The sequence below is a fragment of the Barbatula barbatula genome, assembly GCF_947034865.1.
Source record: "Barbatula barbatula genome assembly, chromosome: 23".
NCBI classification, from domain to species: Eukaryota; Metazoa; Chordata; class Actinopteri; order Cypriniformes; family Nemacheilidae; genus Barbatula; species Barbatula barbatula.
The window spans coordinates 14,402,470-14,421,295 of record NC_136786.1 but is presented as its reverse complement, the minus strand read 5'-3'; the positions used below and the strand labels follow the sequence as shown (position 1 = coordinate 14,421,295).

The 18,826-nt window shown below is 39.6% G+C and overlaps 1 protein-coding gene across 1 annotated transcript; it reads left to right on the top strand.

The window, feature by feature from the left end:
- Positions 1–1,941: 1,941 nt before the first annotated feature.
- Positions 1,942–18,792, top strand: LOC306912135 (transmembrane protease serine 9). The gene is given in 37 exon segments (XM_079488003.1): positions 1,942–1,984; positions 2,068–2,198; positions 2,281–2,348; positions 2,453–2,646; positions 2,760–2,795; positions 3,142–3,370; positions 3,840–3,964; positions 4,042–4,154; positions 4,275–4,381; positions 4,530–4,666; positions 4,857–4,964; positions 5,427–5,534; positions 5,617–5,733; positions 6,080–6,278; positions 6,383–6,651; positions 6,734–6,870; positions 7,017–7,169; positions 8,538–8,579; positions 8,581–8,763; positions 9,330–9,516; positions 10,062–10,189; positions 11,402–11,469; positions 12,247–12,437; positions 12,522–12,635; positions 12,971–13,190; positions 14,042–14,184; positions 14,284–14,381; positions 14,527–14,636; positions 14,823–14,956; positions 15,184–15,288; positions 15,372–15,476; positions 15,690–15,803; positions 16,135–16,254; positions 16,853–17,036; positions 17,137–17,408; positions 17,581–17,717; positions 17,790–18,792. Coding segments are annotated over 37 exon segments (5,082 nt in total). The 5' UTR covers positions 1,942–1,956; the 3' UTR covers positions 17,958–18,792.
- Positions 18,793–18,826: the final 34 nt, after the last annotated feature.

The window sequence follows — 18,826 nt, the reverse complement described above, 5'->3', positions numbered from 1 at the left end:
TTGCGATAGTAAAATTACCATGGCAACCACAGTTTTCACCAAAATGCCAGAGTTTCTAAACAGCTACTGGAATCTCTGTAAAACAAATTATAATGTGATATTCTTTAAACAATGTACGATTATTTGTGTCACTCACATTTAGTAAGTTAAGTTATTGAAGTATTCGTGAAATGGTCAACGATAACCATTATCAATGAGTTACAAACGAAAACTAGCTACGGAAATGAACAGTTGTTAAACTGTTTTACGGTGTTGTGAGCACAGAAACTAGCAATTTACTATTATATAGCCACGTTAAACTATTTTGCGGCAAAACCAATAATCGAAATATGATAAAAGGTTGCTAACGTTTTTACTTTTAAGATCTCTTAAGCGCACAATAATTCTTATCATGATACATTCATTGAAAAAGGAAATATTTTGAAACTGTGTGTCACCAATTGCATTCATCCCATGATTCCACTTGTTTTTCCGCGTGGTTGTGTTTGAAAAACATCGGAGCTTTAATTTCTTATGGGAAACATAGTTTAAAGTTAAGTCAGTACTCTAACGTTATCCTTAAATTAAATACAGTGACTGAGATGGAATGACATCGTGTTAATAATGCAGGACTGGAGCGACACAATGGAAGCGAGTGGATGGTGGTGATATGGCGGCTGCGCTCATCACAGACAAAACTGACCAATTGTTTTATGTGCTGCTGACAGACGTGTACCAGCACTGACATGTACAGAACTTCTTAGTACTAACATTTAAACTAAATAAACAAGAACAGCCCCTGAAATATGTGTCTTTTTTTCATATTAATCCATCAGGTTTACTTGGTAGCCTACAGTAGGCTGGTTTCAGGTGGTTAATGCGTCTTTCTGCATGATAATGAATGGTTAACATTTGAATGGGTTATCTATGTTTCCATTAGTGTTAATATGTAGGATCATTTAAAGAACAGCCCTGACTGTATCCATAAAATGACAATGACATGGACAATAAATCTAATCTGTATCTGTAGACTCTTCCCTGCTGGTAAAAAACGAGAAACCAAATATTCATAAAATATGAATATTTTAACCTTGGCTTTTTACAAATAAAACCATGTTTTTGCCATTATTCCAATAGGATATAATGTTGTTCCGATGGTTCCACCAATCGAATACACTACATACAGGTAGACACCATTATAGTTTCCATTAAATCTAATACAATTGACTTATAACCATTAGATCCGTTAAATGTTATATTTAGTTTTGGGCAGGGTTCTAATGTTTTTTTTCAGCAATGCTAAATTAATCTATGCCCTTATAAATCTATGCTATCTGCCCTAAATTGGTCTATAATGTTGATACACAATAGCTAAAGGTTTAAGTCAATAATAGTAATAATTTATTTTAGGGAAAATAGCATGCGTCATTGTGAACTCTGAGTAAGGTGGATTTTGTAACCCAGTTGGATCTCTCTCAGAATTACTGAGTGGCTTTACCTTGTAACTCAAGCCCCGATGGCAGTAACATCTTCTGGTGATAAGAGCATCCGGCCACAATGTAAAATCTCAAATTAAAGACCCAGATTTTCTATTCATTCTGCTACAAACCATTATTTATAATAGACCGTTTTACATTTACATAAGAAATACAAGCCTACATATGTTTGGGCTAAGTAGACCTTTCCATTTATTCATAAAATTGACATACTAGTAATTTTGACATATTTTGTATAAATAACAGCATTAGCAAGGTTTTTTTATGTTACATCACATCAGAATGTGATACATACCTCTGGTTTCAGGTAGCTGACGTGTCTGTGGAAGTGGCTACAGTGGACGCATCTCTTCATAAACTATGCAGAAGATACAACAGACGCAGGCGAAGAGCAAAAAAGCCAAAGAAGAAAAACCCATTATGGAATCTACAGAATCTAGCCATTCTCATCACAGTGGTGGTGTTTGTTGTTGTGGTGATAATGTGGTCACTTCTTTGGGTTTTTATATGTAAGCATAACATCTTTGCATGTACTATATAAACAGAATGATGTTGAACTGACAGTAGTGACGGGCACACTCTGTGTTTGTAGTTCGGAGAGAAAGCAACAGTGGCGTGTACTTCGCTGGCATGTTCCGTGTTGCCAACGTGGAGTTTATACCAGAGTACCGACATGCTGACTCGAGTGAGTTTTTATCTATGGCAAATCGCATACAACACGTGGTGAGTGAAGCAGACAGACACTCTGCATAAACATAAAGAATAAGAATCCTACCTCTTACCTGAATATCTGTATTCCACTAAGATAACCAGTGTATACCGAACATCATCAGTGTCCAGACTCTACAAACAAACCATCATCTCTGATCTGAGGTACAGCTGGTCCACCATTGCTCATTCAGAAAATGTTTTTCAAAGCTAAAGTGTTACCAACAGCAGTGGTTTCTGTGTGTATTCTCTCACGTCTCACACTTTAGTAACAATAACAAAGGGGGTGTGCTGGTGCATTTCTGGATGATTTTTGTGGTACCACACCTGAAGACTCCAGCAGTGTGTGAGGAATGTGTGAGTGCCATTCTCAGAGACTCTGTGTTCACAAGTCTAAAAAACAGATCCTCTGTGGGCTTCCTGCAGGGCCTTCCTGTTGACATCGACTCCATTCTTGTCAATGGTAATATTAACCAATCGCTGTCGACATGGTAGTGAATGACTATACTTTACATACTGTGCACATTTTCTCTCGAGGCAGTATTTTGATCAATGTCTGTTACCTTGTCTTCCTAGTTGCATTACGGTCAGATTATACATCAACAGCAATGGGTGAGTCAATCAAAGTGTTCTAAATATGTGTAGATATTAACAACTAACCGGGTCCCGTGTAGGTTATAATCCAGTATGTGAGCCTGGACCACAGAACCCCTCATAAGGGTCCTTATCAAAGATTTATACATAATCTGAGAGCACTTCAAATATACCCGTGCTACTTACGACTGGTTTTGTGGTCCAGGGTCACATTTATTTATTGCTTTCAAAATAGCTTTAAGCTATTTTATTAGCTAGTTCTGAATTTCAGCCAATCCTTCAATAGGTTTTTATATATGATTACTTGATGTACAATGTTGTATTACTTGATGGTTGCTGTTTTGTCAAATTTTTGTCGGGTCAGGATCTCAATGTGTGGATAAGCTGTATGCAGGTATACCTGATGTCAGCATTCCCCTCAACGTGTTCTCCTCATGGGGAGGCTTGACTTGTCACATCAAACTGACCAGTGCTCCAGGCTCCATCATCAGACTCACCGTCAGGAGCTTGCGCATTGAACCCAGCGATTGTATCTATGATTCCCTCACTGTGTACGATGCTCTACTTACCATGAGAGGCATGATTCTGTACAGGTTTGTGATAGAAGGTGAAATGTTTGTCTCATGATATAATTACCCACACATTCATTAAAAATTATAATAAAATGTTTGGAAGATATACTCATGTCGGACTTCACATATTGAGTCAGCAGTGTCGTAAATGTGTTCTAATTCAAATAAATTGTATATACATATCAAATATATTATAAATATATCATTTGTAATACTTACTACTGTAATGCTAAACTATACTATATTAGTGGTCACAATAACAAAAAAATGGAATATTTTAAGAATTGCACAGAAATGTGAAAATTGTTCATTTTAAATAGCACAATCATAATTTTTACTAATTATTTGATGGAATGAGCCTGATTTTTTATAATAAAAAACTTTCACATGGCAACTTTCCCCCAAAGCATAACTTTTTTTGTTGAGAAATGTTGTTTTTGAAAAAAAAAGCTTCTGAGACCTAAAGTATCTTTTTATCTTTTCGCTTTAGGTTTTGTGAATCAGTTTCAGTACCAGTTTCACTGGTCTCCACCTCCAACGTCATGCTCCTATCCTTCAGAATGACACAGGGCAGCAAGATTTTCAGAGGAAACTTCCAGGCCCTTATGGAAGAAGGTCAGTCTTTAAATCGTATGAGGTCGTGTCTGTATGTGTATTAATAAACATAAATTGTATTTGTCCCGCCCATACAGAATGTATGAGCTTGATAGAGTTACCAGCTGGGCCAGGTGATGCTGGGGTGATAACCAGTCCATTCTACCCCAATCTATTACCCCGACAGTGTTCCTGTACCTGGAAGTTCCAGGTACTGGTTATTCAGATGAGTCTAAGATAAACAGTCCCTAGCTTTTAATTTATAGTAGTGGGAAAAGATATTTTCACTATATTAAGCCATGCTTTTCTTTGATGGGTGTTGATGTTTTAGATGTCCAGCAATGCTCTGGGTGTGGCTCTGAGGCTCCAGAATTACATCCTAAAACCGAAAGACTCGCAAAACTGTGAACATGGCTGGTGGAAGGTGAATGAGATCATGTAAGCTACATTTTATGGTAAACTGTGGCTTAAATGGTTTAGTTTAATGACAAAATACATTTTTGTGTATCTACTGCAATATGTGTGTTTACTATATTTCCAAGGCAGATTTGAAACTGGTTCAGAAATAAGTGTGATTGATTTACAGATACTGTGGAAATTACATCGATCACTCAACCGTCTTCCGTATTTCTACGCCAAACCCCGAGGTGGTTTTCCGGTGCAGCTCACGAAATGCTGGCCAGCCTTTCAGTGCCACTTACAGCAGCTACAACATCAGCCAGCGTAAGAACAATGCTGCAGGAAGAGAGGAAATGCAGAACAATTTAAAACGGTCATTAGTGTCTTAGTACATTGTGACTTACGAGCAAAGGAATATGTGATATGATGTCAATTAATGACTCATAGGACCCAGTGGCTCTTTTTAGACATGAGCCTTACCCTGATCGTATATCTCTTGCTCTTTCTCTTCAAGCGTGTCCTGAGGGTCACTTCCTGTGCACCACAGGTCTGTGTTTGGAGAGGGCCCGGCGCTGTGATGGAATGGATGACTGTCAGGATGAAAGTGATGAGATTTTCTGTTGTACGTTAACTTCCACATATACTCTCTAAAAACTAACAGAAACTCAGACAAAACGGGTGAGACTAAGCTAAATAGAATTTTATACTTTTGGTAAGAATTTTTTTAGCTTATGTTTTACTTAACGTGACTAGAAATATACAGGGACACTAAAGTATAATCAATATATAATAACAAAATCTCTAAACAAGTTGCATTACGTTTTAGAGAAAAATAGGACAAGCATACGTTTAGAGCAAATAATTTTTGGTGTGTTTGTAATTTTAAAATAAAAGATGGTTGATTAAAGTCACTGTTGAAAAGAGATCTCTTGTCATTTTTTGCAGGTGTCATGTAATGAAATTGATATATTTTAAGTGTGGTTTGAGTGACTCAGTACTGTTTGAATTTTGTTGCCACTATATATATATTTTTTTAATTAAGTTATTATAGTATGTTTAATTAAATGCTCTCTTTATCTGACAGCTAAACCTCCTAAACTTTGTGGAGGTTCGTCCACACTGCACCCACTGTACATATGTAATGGAGAGATGGACTGTTCCAGTGGTAAAGATGAGACCAACTGTACTCAAGGTAACATTTTAAAACTCAAGAAAAATCTCACTTTTTATATTTATCAATTGACTGTGCAGAAGTGGATGTGTTGTCGCTGCAGAGACTAGCTGTTCTGGAGTCAGTTATCGATGCGGTAATGGAGCTTGCATTCTAAAGAAAAACGCAAAATGTGATGGTGCACTCGACTGCTTTGATCGCAGCGATGAGAATGACTGTGGTGAGTTTTACAGTGGTGATACACAGTGTTTGGTAGTGTGTTAATCATCAAATACAGTAGATAGGAACAAAAACTTCAATCTACAGTGTTTCATACTCCAAAACTTTCTTCTTTAAATTCCACCATAAACTAAAAATGTATTTCTGTGTGTTGGAGTTGAATCAGAGGGGGATTAAAGGGTACAAGCTGATCTTTGATTATATTTCGTTCTCTTTCTGAAATCTTTCAGATTTGAATGACTTTGGCTCATAATCCCTACCTGTCAGCACCATGACTGTGTGTATATATTTGCAGACCTGTTAAATACACACAGGAAGGCTGATATTTTCCTATTTGTGGTTTGCAGCATGTGGCAATCCCGGTGTTTTAAAGCGTGTTTTTGACAGCGCCTCCCCACAGCAGAGAATAGTGGGTGGAGTCAATGCAGTAGAGGGGGAGTGGCCATGGCAGGTCAGTTTACATTTTTCGGGGCAGCTGTATTGCGGAGCATCGGTCCTCTCGGATGAGTGGCTTATTTCTGCAGCGCACTGTTTCAGCAAAGAGAGGTGAGTACACCATACATTACATCATCTTTTAGGTTCATGCAGCCATTTTGAAGGATTTTAAGCAGGACTGCCTTTTGTTCATGTGTGATCTTGGATGTTTTTAGGTTGTCAGATCCTCGTCAATGGATGGCACATATGGGCATGCTGAATCAAGGCAGTGCCAAGCATGTGGCTGAGATCCGCCGCATTGTGGTGCATGAGTACTACAATGCAAGAATTTTTGACTATGACATTGCCCTTTTGCACCTGAAGAAGACCTGGCCCACTAATCTGGACCAATATATCCAGCCCATCTGCCTGCCTGCCCCTTCCCAGACCTTCAGTGAGGGACATCGATGCTGGGTCACCGGATGGGGCTACCGTTCTGAACAGGGTATTTTTTCTTGAAATAAATATAAACGTGTCTGGATGCTTTTACAATATAAGGCAGTTGGATTTTCCCTCTATATTTTTAGATAAGGTACTACCCACAGTCTTGCAAAAGGCAGAAGTAAGCATTCTAAGCCAAAGCGAATGCAAGAGAACCTACGGCCCAGTGTCACCCCGCATGCTGTGTGCTGGCGTGCCCTCAGGAGAACAGGACGCCTGTCGGGTAAGAGAAGCTAACAGGCATTGGATTGGGTCCTGCTTTATGAACCGATCATTCACCCGCCCTATGGTTAATAAGCATTGTTAAATTATCATTACATAAGGTGAGCTGTCTGTTTAGACTTTCATATAAGCAATTTTTGATTGCAGGGAGACTCTGGTGGTCCGCTCTCCTGTCAAGCGCACTCGGGCGGTCGCTGGTTTCTGACGGGCATTGTGAGTTGGGGTTCCGGTTGTGGCAGGCCCAACCTTCCCGGAGTGTACACCAGAGTGACAAAGTTCATAGACTGGATCCAAAGACATATTGATCCAAAATGAACAAAATGATGAAATGCACAGCCAAGGGTCATATAATGAAGTACAGTCTTATATCGAACAGCTGATCCAAAACAACATTATTAGTGTTAAACATTGTGTTATTTGCTTGTTTTGTTCATCGTGTAACACAATTATAGTATATTTGTCTAAAACAACAATGTTGTAGGTCGTATATTTTGCAATTTGAAACTACAAATTTCAAAGGAAAGCATTCTGAAAAATGCATATATACTTAAACTCTAAAAAATGCTCGGTTGTTTTCAAGGGATGAACTTAACCATTTGGTTGCGATGTAACCTATATGCTGGGTTATTTCAACGCAAAATTTATTTTTAACCCACTGTTTTGGGTCAAATATAATTGGGTCATTTTCCGGGCTAATTTGCTTTACTGCCCCAACACTGGGTTGAAAACAACCCAGCATTTTTTTGTGTATTAGAGCATTGAAATTATATAAATCCATACCAGATATGCAAAGCATAACTTAATATTTGGTAAAACTAAATAAATAAAATTGCATAACGGCAAATATTAACCTACCTTTCCCCGATTTGTAACGGTAGGCAATATGTACAATGATTTCCACAAATTGTAAATGGTGTATATGAACTTGCAGGTATGTCAGTCAGTTTGACGTCATTTGATTTCTAATCCACATAAAGACAAAGTAAGGCACACTGCAGTTTTGTTTCAAACAGAGATGGCAATAACGACGCAAAAGTTATGACTGCAGCTATTACTGTAAAACAATTTTAAATAATATAATATACAATATAATTTATTACAATATAATTTTTAATGTATAAAAATTAGTTAATTTAAAAGTGTTACAGTATCATATCTAATACAATTTAGAATTGACATGAAAAAGGTAAATGTCAAACACACACCTCACTCATTCAGCACTCTTATAATGACCAAACTGTCCCAATTAAACCCAGGAATGGTTAAGTAATCAATACAGTGTGGAGCACATGGGGATATCGGGTCCACTTGTTCCCAGGTCGCATGCCTCACTGGCTCGTAACGTGATACACAGGTTGAAAACAACAGGGAAATATTTAATCCACACTGACTCTCTTTAAACAAATATGTAAACTATGCGTTGTTTTAATCCAGAGAAGACTGCGGCCGGTTAATTACAAATTCCTCTACGCGATTATTTTAATGATGCCCTCCTCATGTAACATCAGAATGCCCATTGTTGACCATGGCACACGCACACTGGAGAAGTTTGCCCACAATTTCTGTCGCACGGATGGCTGTGCGGATTGTGCTGCTCATAGTGCTCCCTTTGTGCCGCGGTGCATGCTGGGTCCCGTGCAGCACCTGCTCACGGAGGGATACTGAGAGCGAACGCTCGCAGCGCCAGACCCGCTCAGGTCGGGTTTCTCCGGGTATCAAAGGAGATATCGCACTAGTTTTCCGGGCTCATTTCTCTGCCCAGGGTATTGTTTTGTATCGCTGCGACGGAGCCATAAGAGACCGGGCCATGAGGACCTTTCCCAAAAACAGAAGTTGCGAAGTTTACAGCGTATCTGGTTTAGGACCCTGCGCCCCCGCTTGTACACCTGCACAGGTAAGAGACTTCCATCAGCACCGCGCGCTCTGGAACGCATATCGGGCACGGCTGATTTATGACAGTGATGATGCTTTTAAGCAAATCATACATTTTTCAGATTGACCTTTTTGTTATTATTGTAAATTGTATGTATTGCTTCTTCTTCTGCATAGACTACTATTGTGTATACTTAAGCGCATTTCGGATAACCCTATACCAGTGGGGTGCCTGTGTCTAAATGTCACTCTTGGTAGTCTCATGAATGTGCTTGTCAAAGTGCGGTTCTTGATGGAGGGCTACACCGCTGAGAGGGGCCGTGGGAACGCGGACCCTCAAATTACTCTTTGTGCGACTCCACGGGGGAATCCCACCAGGATATCCTAGTTCCGCGACCCCTTCCTCCTAATGAAAAGATGTTTGGTGCTGAGCAAGCCAATTAAATACGACATATGCACATACTTATTGTATGATGATAGAAATGAAGCAAAGATGATCCTTACTCCAATACTTATCCACTTTAAATAATAGTGTAAACAAGTGATGTTGGATTGAGAGTATTCAGGAGTTCCCGAACTTGTGTTTAGCAGGATTTTGTGACAAAGCCCACCCAGACATCAAGTCCAACAAACAGCGAGTCACAAGCTGATTCTGACACCAAGAGCCCAGGGGGCAAGAGAGCAGATTGCGGGGCATGGAGTAAGTGGGTGCTAAGAACTGCCCCCCTTCTTCCTCTTTCGGCTGCCATTGCGCTGACGCTCCATTTCCTTGCATGTAAGTTAAGATTCTCTGCTGTAGAAGAATGCTGAGAATATTATCTGGTATATTCTAGGATAGCTAGTCAAGCCTCTTATCATTGGCTTTACAATGAATGAACTTGTGAAAATGTGCTTCTTTTGTTGTGCTTGATATGAAATGTATGCACTAGATTCCTGTTGTTTTCTTCATCAACATAACGTAGGGAGTCCCAAAAATGTTTTGGAGAACTTTGGAAATGTAAATTCCACCTTAAAATGCCTGAATGTCATTGCATTAAATATCAATACCTATCTGTTCCCTCTGGTTTACACAGGTTTCATTCCAGAGTAAGCATGTGTAGTTTCCACCAAAGCATGTTCCACGAAATTTATGAATAAAAAAAATCCAAATGCGTCTTGTCTTTCAGAGACAAGACAAATCCATTATTCTTAACACGTTTATCTGAAAATAGATTAAAGAAAACCTTTGGGGTTTCAATAAGTAACATCTTTATGTGATATTTACTTGAATGCAAACGATCTCTGTATCATCTCCTATTAAAACTGTTCTTCCCCCAATAGCTTCTCCATCTTCCTCAGTGTTCTACCTTGGAGGAAGTGTTGAGTTCTCCAACCTCAGCTTCTCTTCAGACCTGGCAGATCCGACGTCTCTGCAGTTCCACCTCCAGTCTGAGGCGCTAAGCCATTACGTAAGCATTAACGTACATAACGGTCTCTCTGTGCTGCTTAGCAACAAAGCCGGTGTCTCCGTGATCTCTCTGGAATGCAGCTGATCTCCAGAGACCACTCAAGGACGATGCTTGCCCCTGGCACTTTCAAACGCGAAGCCCGCCAGATCCGCAGTTCCAGTGGTGCGCTCGTACCTCATTGTCACCCTTTTAAATTTAAATCAGGTTCTAAAGACGGCCCTTCTGAGGCTTCGGCCGCTCCGTGGCCCTCTTAAATGTAAAGCCAGTTGTAACTGGAGCCCGGCTTGGTGTGGGGCAGTGCGGTGAGACTGGCCCCCAGAGGGCTGCGGCTTTTCAGGGCCGAGGACAAGAAAACTGTTTGTGAGAGGGACAGAGCCTGGGCAAGCGGAGTGAGAGGAAGAGCTGTCCTTCAATACAAACATTGTCTGTGGGCTTCCTCACACACAATCAGATGCTCTGTACCTCCTTGCTGAGAGTCTGCAGCCAAAAAAGAGAAGAAAGGTAGACCAGGGGGCGTAGAAGGCGAGGAGAGAGAGGGTAAGGATTTAGGGCACCAAAAGAGACAGAGAGAGTGTACAAGAGAGTTAAAGCACACTTGGGCCAATAGGAACAATTTGTGCCACTATCATGGGAATGGTTGGCATTTGTGTCAGCATTAGGCACAAATGCCCAAACGCAACTTTTCTTCAATATCACACAATAGCTTATATGATATAATTAGCCTAAATATACTGTGTTGTACCTGTAATCCGTTTAATAGTGAGTAAATAAGCGAACGGATGTCCTACAAGTGTGTGCCCTTGCTTATAAAAGTTAGCCTAAACCAGCTGCCCGCCTACTCCCTATCGCACTTCAGTATGACATTGAGCCCCAGACAATGGCGCTGTTGTTGCTCGAAGCTCTTGTTGCTCAAAGCCAATCGCACAAGAACAGCGCTTTTGTACCAAGGCTGCAGGTCTTGCCCGGGCCACCAATGTCTCACCTTCATTGGTGATGTCACGCCTAGCGTGGCTGTGATGTCTTAGAATAATTCACAAGAAAGGATAAGTCAGAAACGTAGTGACCTTGGTGGACGTTATCACTGGTTTGTTCACAATATGCAGAAATATAGTGGGTTGAAATGAAATAGAATGTCTGATGTTTTATTGTTATTTAATGGTGTCTTTTGTCATTTTTTCCTGACGGTTTACGTGCTGTTGCCATGGATTTAAGTTCTCAGAGTTGTATGATTCATCACCGTGGAATTCGTATTACAAGAACTCAGGAATTATTGCATTTAGGTGAGTCTGTACACTACTGTACACATGTTTTCGGTAAAACATACTGTATGTATAATGCATAATATTACTATATACTGTATACTTGTATTTATAGTGATGTGGCACATCAAAAATGTTGAAAAAAACTAACAATGAAGATAAATCCCTCTCACACTACTTTATGTTATGAATATAAATATTAGTAACTTTCTATTAGCACCTATTGTACTATTGCTCTTTGTTTGACATTGTAAGTCGCTTTGGATAAAAGCGTCTGCTAAATGACTTAATGTAAATGTAAATTAGTAATGTAAAATATTATTTTACGATTAGTTTGTTTGCTTTGATGTCACACATTTACAGTTTTTCAACCACCCATTTTAAGGGGTAGTTCACTCAACAATTTTACCAAACCTGTATGAGTTTATTTCTTCCGCAGAACACAAAAGAAGATTTTTTAAGATATTAAGATATTTCTCGATATATCTTTTGTGTTCCAGTCGTGCATGTTTTGAGTGACATGAGGGTGAATAAATGATGACAGAATTGTTAATTTAGAGTGAATGGCCCTTTAAGTATTAAGCATCGCTCTGGTGGGGGGTCATCAGTCCAATCTCTGTTTTAGCAAATGATTATAAGTATTGCCATTATTCTAAATTATGATTACATTTATAGCCATTATTCTCAATGTCATCTATTATCAACACATGCATTTGTTCCCATAAGACTGTATATTGCCCAACTGCAGTTAGTTTTAAGCTTTGCCATCTCGTTAAAAGTCATATATCCTGTCGACAGTGAAGGAGTGCAAGGTCTTTGTGTCTACTACTGGAGTAAATTCTCCGCTCCTCCACTCATTTCCGATGAACTCCGGAAAGTAAACCCGAACTGGCTGCAGAGGCGTCTACCTGGCACCAACAAGGTCCTCTTTAGCAAGAACGAGGAACGATACTACCTAGAGAATGATGAGGCCACGCTACGTCTACTGGGTTCAACTGCATTTCCTATAATGATCTTTGTTTTACCTATTCTCAAATATGAAAACATTCTTGACATACGTTCTGCATCTGCAGGCTTAAATCCAGATGATGATGGTGACGACGGCGATGAAGATTCGGATGACAAGGCGGAAAAGATAAAGAACCCAAACTCTTTGCAGAGTGGCAAGTGGCAGTTGGGGCTGCAGGGTACAATCATAATACACTGTCAAGCCTGTTACATTTACGCAGATGATTTATTAACAGTGACTCATTTGAGTTGCCAACTTTTGTTTATACGTAGTTCTTCTGTATCTTCTTTCTTCTACTGTGAGCGAAGAAAACAAATAGGCCAAGTATATAAGGCTTTTCAGATGCAACCATGTCCCATTAATCTTCTGAGTAAACCGAATAGTTGTCACTCAACGCAAGCAGGTTTTACAGTGTACTATCTCAACTGAATACATTTTGATCATAAAAATTAAAATTTGATTGTAATTTTGATTCATTCATTCTGATCATATCTTATTTCTATTTGCTAACAGCCATGTCTTTTGACCTGTATGCTAAGTATGGAAATAACCGCACGCTCAGTCTTGTGAGTCCGAAGAAGCCATATTACCAGTGGAGACTTCGGGTGCCGTCCGGCCACGTTGTGCGACTTGTCATTCTCACACTTCAAGGAGCGACACCAGGCAGCTGCTCCGCCAACAAACTGTCTGCATATGACTTTCTGCTGCCGCTTCAAAACAAGATCATTGCCAGGTACGGAGGATATTTGTAGGATTTTGATTTGTTTGTCCATTTCATTGGTTTGTCAATTTTGATTGGCTGTTATTATTGTTGAATGAGTTCACACAAACACAAAAAAGTATTTCTGAGAGGGATTGTTATTGTACGTTATGTCATTCAGACAATTTCAGCGTTATGGATGTGACATTTTCAGTCAAACTTAAAATATAAATTCTGAGAGAATGTATTTACTACCAATATATTGAATCATCTGTATTTATTTTACTAAAGCCCTAATAATAGAGTCCAGACATCAGAAAAATATCAGTCTATGCCGAGTTTTCTATAAAAAAAGAGAAAAATTTGTAAATTAAGGATATGACAACAAAGGATGACACAACCTACTTTTTAGGATTTCTGTGAATTAAAATGTACAAGCCAGAGGCAAGAATACCCAACAAATGGGGAAGGTATGGCTCTTTACAGAAAATAAAATAGTTGTTTATTTTAATCTTTATGTGTCCATTTATAAGGAATATCGTTTGTTATGGATGTGACAATTCACTATTGAAAACTATGGTTTAAAAACACTAAACTTTAAAGTTTTTTTACATTTTTAAGTTCTCATGGGTATTTAAACCCACCAAATATTGACATCTGAACTATCAGTATGGTGAAAACCAGATTTTTTCATTTAAAGTTGACAATTGCCTCGAATTGCCTATTTCAATCCAACTACGATTTTTAAGTTTTTAAATAAATTTTTATCATGTTTGAGGAAATATGTTCATGTTTAATTTTTAATGCCAGAATACAAAATAATGATTTCTGGTCATATTTCCATTGTCATATTAAGCATCAAATATAATCCCTTTTATCCTCAGATGGTGTGGTCTGCCAATATCAGGAACATCCCCTGTGATGAAACTGACGTCGTCTGGAAACGTCATGCTTGTTACGTTTTCTTTCAGTCGACAGAGACAAGGAGCCATCTTCAAAGCCTACTTCCAGGCTATACCCAAAACCGGTGTGTGCATGAGCGCTCAGAATAAAACTCTATCCTTCTACTCATTATTCAGCTCAAACGTTTGGAATTCTTGCTTTCCGTGTCACTGTTCTTCTATAGAGTGTGGCGGTTTTCTCACCGCTTGGAACGGCACTGTAACGTCCCCATATTACCCCGCCTACTACCCTCCAAATGTGGACTGTAACTGGAAGATCAGGGTGAGCTCAGGCTAACGGCTTTCCCATGTTTCCCATGAGTCTCCTCGCTAGTGTTAACACGCATGCCCTATGAACCTTATTCAGAGGCCTGCGATGCTCCTTCTTTGAGCTGATGCATCCTTTGAGAATCCGGTTTCTTTTTTAGGCACCGTTGCCGGGATACCTTCTCTCCGTGACCATTGTGATGCTGGACATTCAGGATTCGCCGGCTGCTAGCACCTGTGAGAAAGACTGGCTAGAAATAGGTGGCGTCAAGTGAGTGTCAAGTCTTTCATATGCAAGCATTTTGCTTCAGTGTAGGATGATGGTTAATGTTAACAAAGTTTGTAATATGTCATATGATGCGTAATTGCTTGTATATTTGTATGCACGCATTTGTCTTGACGTGCATATCATTTCGATGTGTACTTGACCTCAGATATTTGTTTTGAACCGCCATAGACTGTGTAACCCGATTGGTGACAGCAGCAGAAAGAGAATTTATTCTTCCCCTGTCCTGTTGCACTTTCACTCGGATGAATCTTTGACTCATAAAGGTTTCTACCTGATCTACAGAGCCTTCTCTCCTGAAAGCGGTGAGTCGTCTGAGAAAAGGACATAAACTTGTTTTGTTTGATGGAGATATGAGTTTTTAATCTGTGCGGAAGTTTGATGCTTTCCCACATTGATTCTGTTCTTTCCTGTAAATTTTCATTCTGTATCATGCCTCATTTTTGATTTTGTCTGGTGGATGAATGTTATCAGGTCAATGTTAAAGCAAATGTTTACATTAGTAATAAGGGTTCTTGTATCTTTGTATAAGCATGCCCAAGGCAGTTTAGATGTGGAGATGGCAAGTGTATTCCTCTCAGAAAGGTGTGTGATGGAGATAAAGACTGCTCTGATGGACGAGATGAGGCAAAATGCCGTAAGTTGAGCTGTTACATCCGTTTTTCCAGTTATCGGTTTTTGGTCTCTTACAACTTGGTTCTTCTTTACTCTTTTACTCAGACACTTGTAAACCTGGAGAAGTGAACTGCAATGGCCAGTGTAAACCACACAGCCAGTGTAACACACAATTTACATGTGATGACAGCGGTGAAGAGACAAACTGTGGTAAGCCATTTTATCCAATAAAGAGTTGTGAAAGACCTGTGCAAGTTCACATACTCTAAGATGCCTGTTTGCCTCATCTATTTCTGATGGCCACAGATGTGTGAAAAGAGTTTGTGGTAAGACCTCCCTATGCTCTTGTGTGTGTATACACCTGTGAGTGAGTCAGTCTCAGTTCTTTATGTGCGTTTACACTGTAATTTGCCCACCTGTTAGGAGGGAAATGCTACCATATGTGCCCAAACAAAATCTGCCTTCCTAAAGCATCCGTGTGTGATGGAGTTGTTGACTGCAAAGACCGCAGCGATGAACTCAATTGCACAAGAGCATGTGAGTCTTCTTAATAGTCACTTATTCATACTGTATATGCATATATTTTCTTTATTCTGTATTCTGTAAATCAATTTATGAAAATGAAAAATTACTTAAGAGTATATTCCATATATTGTGATACATCTGTTAAAAGTTTGCCATTGTTGTATGATTTTTCAGGCCAAATTACCTTATTTATTTTTCATAGTTTTTTTTAAAGATAACACTACAAACAAAGTGTCCTATGTTTCTAATGCTTAAAACGTTATCAACACCACAGTGTACCCTACTGGTAGAAAGTGTGTTTTATTTGTAATACACAGTACATGTTAAGCCTGATTCTTTGCAGTTCAGAAAGGATGCTCCCCCACCTCTTTCAAATGTGCCAATGGAAAATGTTTGAGTAAGATCAACCCGGAGTGTGACGGCATCAAAGACTGCAAAGATGGTTCAGATGAGTTGCGTTGTGGTGAGTATGAGATGCGAATATACATCATTTATATTCACGGTGTTGTCAGAAATGTGAAAGCCTTGTCACTGATGAAATTTCTAAACGTATTAAATCACTATACACAAACCAATAATCATATAGAGTTAATTCTGGTAGATTGAATTCACTAGTGGTGTTTTACATACAGTATAGGCATAACTGTTTAAAATTCATTATTTTAATAAAACAATCAGATTAATTCAGATTTATGATCAGTATTTTAGAAGCTAAGATTTATTGTTATTCTCAGTTTATGTAGACATTTGACATTTCAACATACCTCGATTTGCATACATGGATGCAATCCTCATAAAATGATTTGATCATTCCTCACCCTCGTGTCATTCTAAACCTGTATGAGGTTGTCATTCTTTTCCAGAACACAAAAGAAGATATTTAGAAAAATAATGTTTAGTACACAACCTTTTGCTAACATTGACTTCCATTGAATGGACACATTGAGACATTTCTCAAAATATCTTCTTTTGTGTTCCACATTAAAAAGAGTCATACACAGGTATTAAAAAATATGAGGGTGAGTTAATGATTTTATTTTCGCGTGGACTATCCCTTGTAGGGTGTGGCACGCGGCCCAGAAAGAGGGCAAAGATTGTGGGTGGAGCAGATGCCCAGATGGGCTCATGGCCGTGGCAGGTTAGCCTTCAGATGGAACGCTACGGTCATGTGTGTGGGGCGTCTCTGGTGGGCAGCCGTTGGCTCATCTCTGCAGCTCACTGCTTCCAGGACTCGGATGCCATCAAGTGAGAGCTCTTTCCTTCTTGAACATGAACATAGTGTGTTTGTGATTATTTCGAAACATTGCCACTTCAAGTATACAGTAACTTGGGCATGTTTTGGCAGATATTCTGACGCACGGTCGTGGAGGGCGTACATGGGTATGCGGGTGATGAACTCCGTCAGCAACGCAGCAGCAACCCGTCAGATCCGCCGTATCGTCTTGCACTCTCAATATGATCAATTCACCTCCGACTATGACATCGCCCTTTTAGAACTCAGCGCTCCTGTCTTTTTCAACGAGTTGGTACAGCCCGTCTGTGTGCCCGCCCCCTCCCATTCCTTCACTTCCGGTACCAGCTGTTTTGTCACTGGATGGGGGGTTCTGACAGAGGAGGGTAAGACAATTGGTTTCATTGTTTCATAGCATCTTATGTGAGGCAGCATAACTCAGAAAAGATCACAAATCCACTGAGACATTTCTCAGTTTCACAAAAGAAAGAGTCATATAAAGGTTTTGAACGACATGAGGGTGAATAAATAAAGACAGAGTTTTTTTTATTTATTTAGGTGAGCTGGCCACACTGCTGCAGGAGGCCACAGTGAACATCATTAGTCACAACTCTTGCAATAAGATGTACGACGATGCCGTCACTACCAGAATGCTTTGTGCCGGGAATATTCAGGGAGGAGTGGATGCCTGTCAAGTGAGTGAGCACTTGCTCACCGCGTATGCTTGAATGTTGATTGTTTATTTATTCACCTCTTTGTTCACACAGGGAGACTCTGGGGGGCCGCTGGTGTGCCTGGAACGTGGGCGGCGTTGGTTTCTAGCAGGCATTGTGAGTTGGGGCGAGGGCTGTGCCCGACAGAACAGGCCTGGAGTTTACACACGTGTCATTAAGTTCACAGACTGGATTCATCAGCAGACGAAAGGCCAAGTGTGAAGCACAGACACTCGTACCTCCACCATAGAATGAGTAACATCATAATTTGCCCACATTCAGTTGCGTGTGATCAAAGAGCAGGTGTCGAGCTCTCATGGTACCCAGATACATGGCAGACTTCAACACATCTACATGGGGGGCAGTTTTCTATCAACTCCTGTTGCTCAGCATTTGAAATCTCCTTCCAAGGTCTGACAGCAGCTTCTTTATGCCCCACTCCTGAAAACCATCCGACCGACTGCACTCTTTAAGGCCTTCATGTTTAGATACACCTTAACAAACTGGCTGAAGAGGTGCATGTCATTATTTGCAGTGGAAGCAGCTCTCTTGCTGAGAATTTTTTGTATTGTTTCCATAGCATTCATTCATTTAAACATATTATTGGAATGGATTTTTATTATAGGACAATGGATTATAGGACAATTTAAACCCTCCGCTTTATGTACTACGTTGTGTTTTTCATTGTCCATTTCAAAATGTTGTCCAGACTGTGAAATGAATTGCATCTCAAGTTATGACACATTCATTTTAGAGCATGTATTTTTGTTACTATTACGATTTTCATGCTATTTTTGTTTTTTGTTTGTGTTGATTCATTGTTGTGTGGTTGTCACTCACAACTGATTTCTAGCCATGGAGCTCTCTCCCATTGGGAAATTGCAATGCCAGCCTCTAAGACTCCCTCTACTGGTTGTGATTTGACACTACATCTTACTCCTCAGTACAAAGTAGAATGATCTGTAATCAAAACGTAAATGCCAGAACTGGAAAAATGTGGATAACTTTATACTAGTCATATAAAATATATAGCTATATTAAAAAGAGGTGCTACATTACTTCCGATCTGTGTTTCTAATATTTTCATAGGT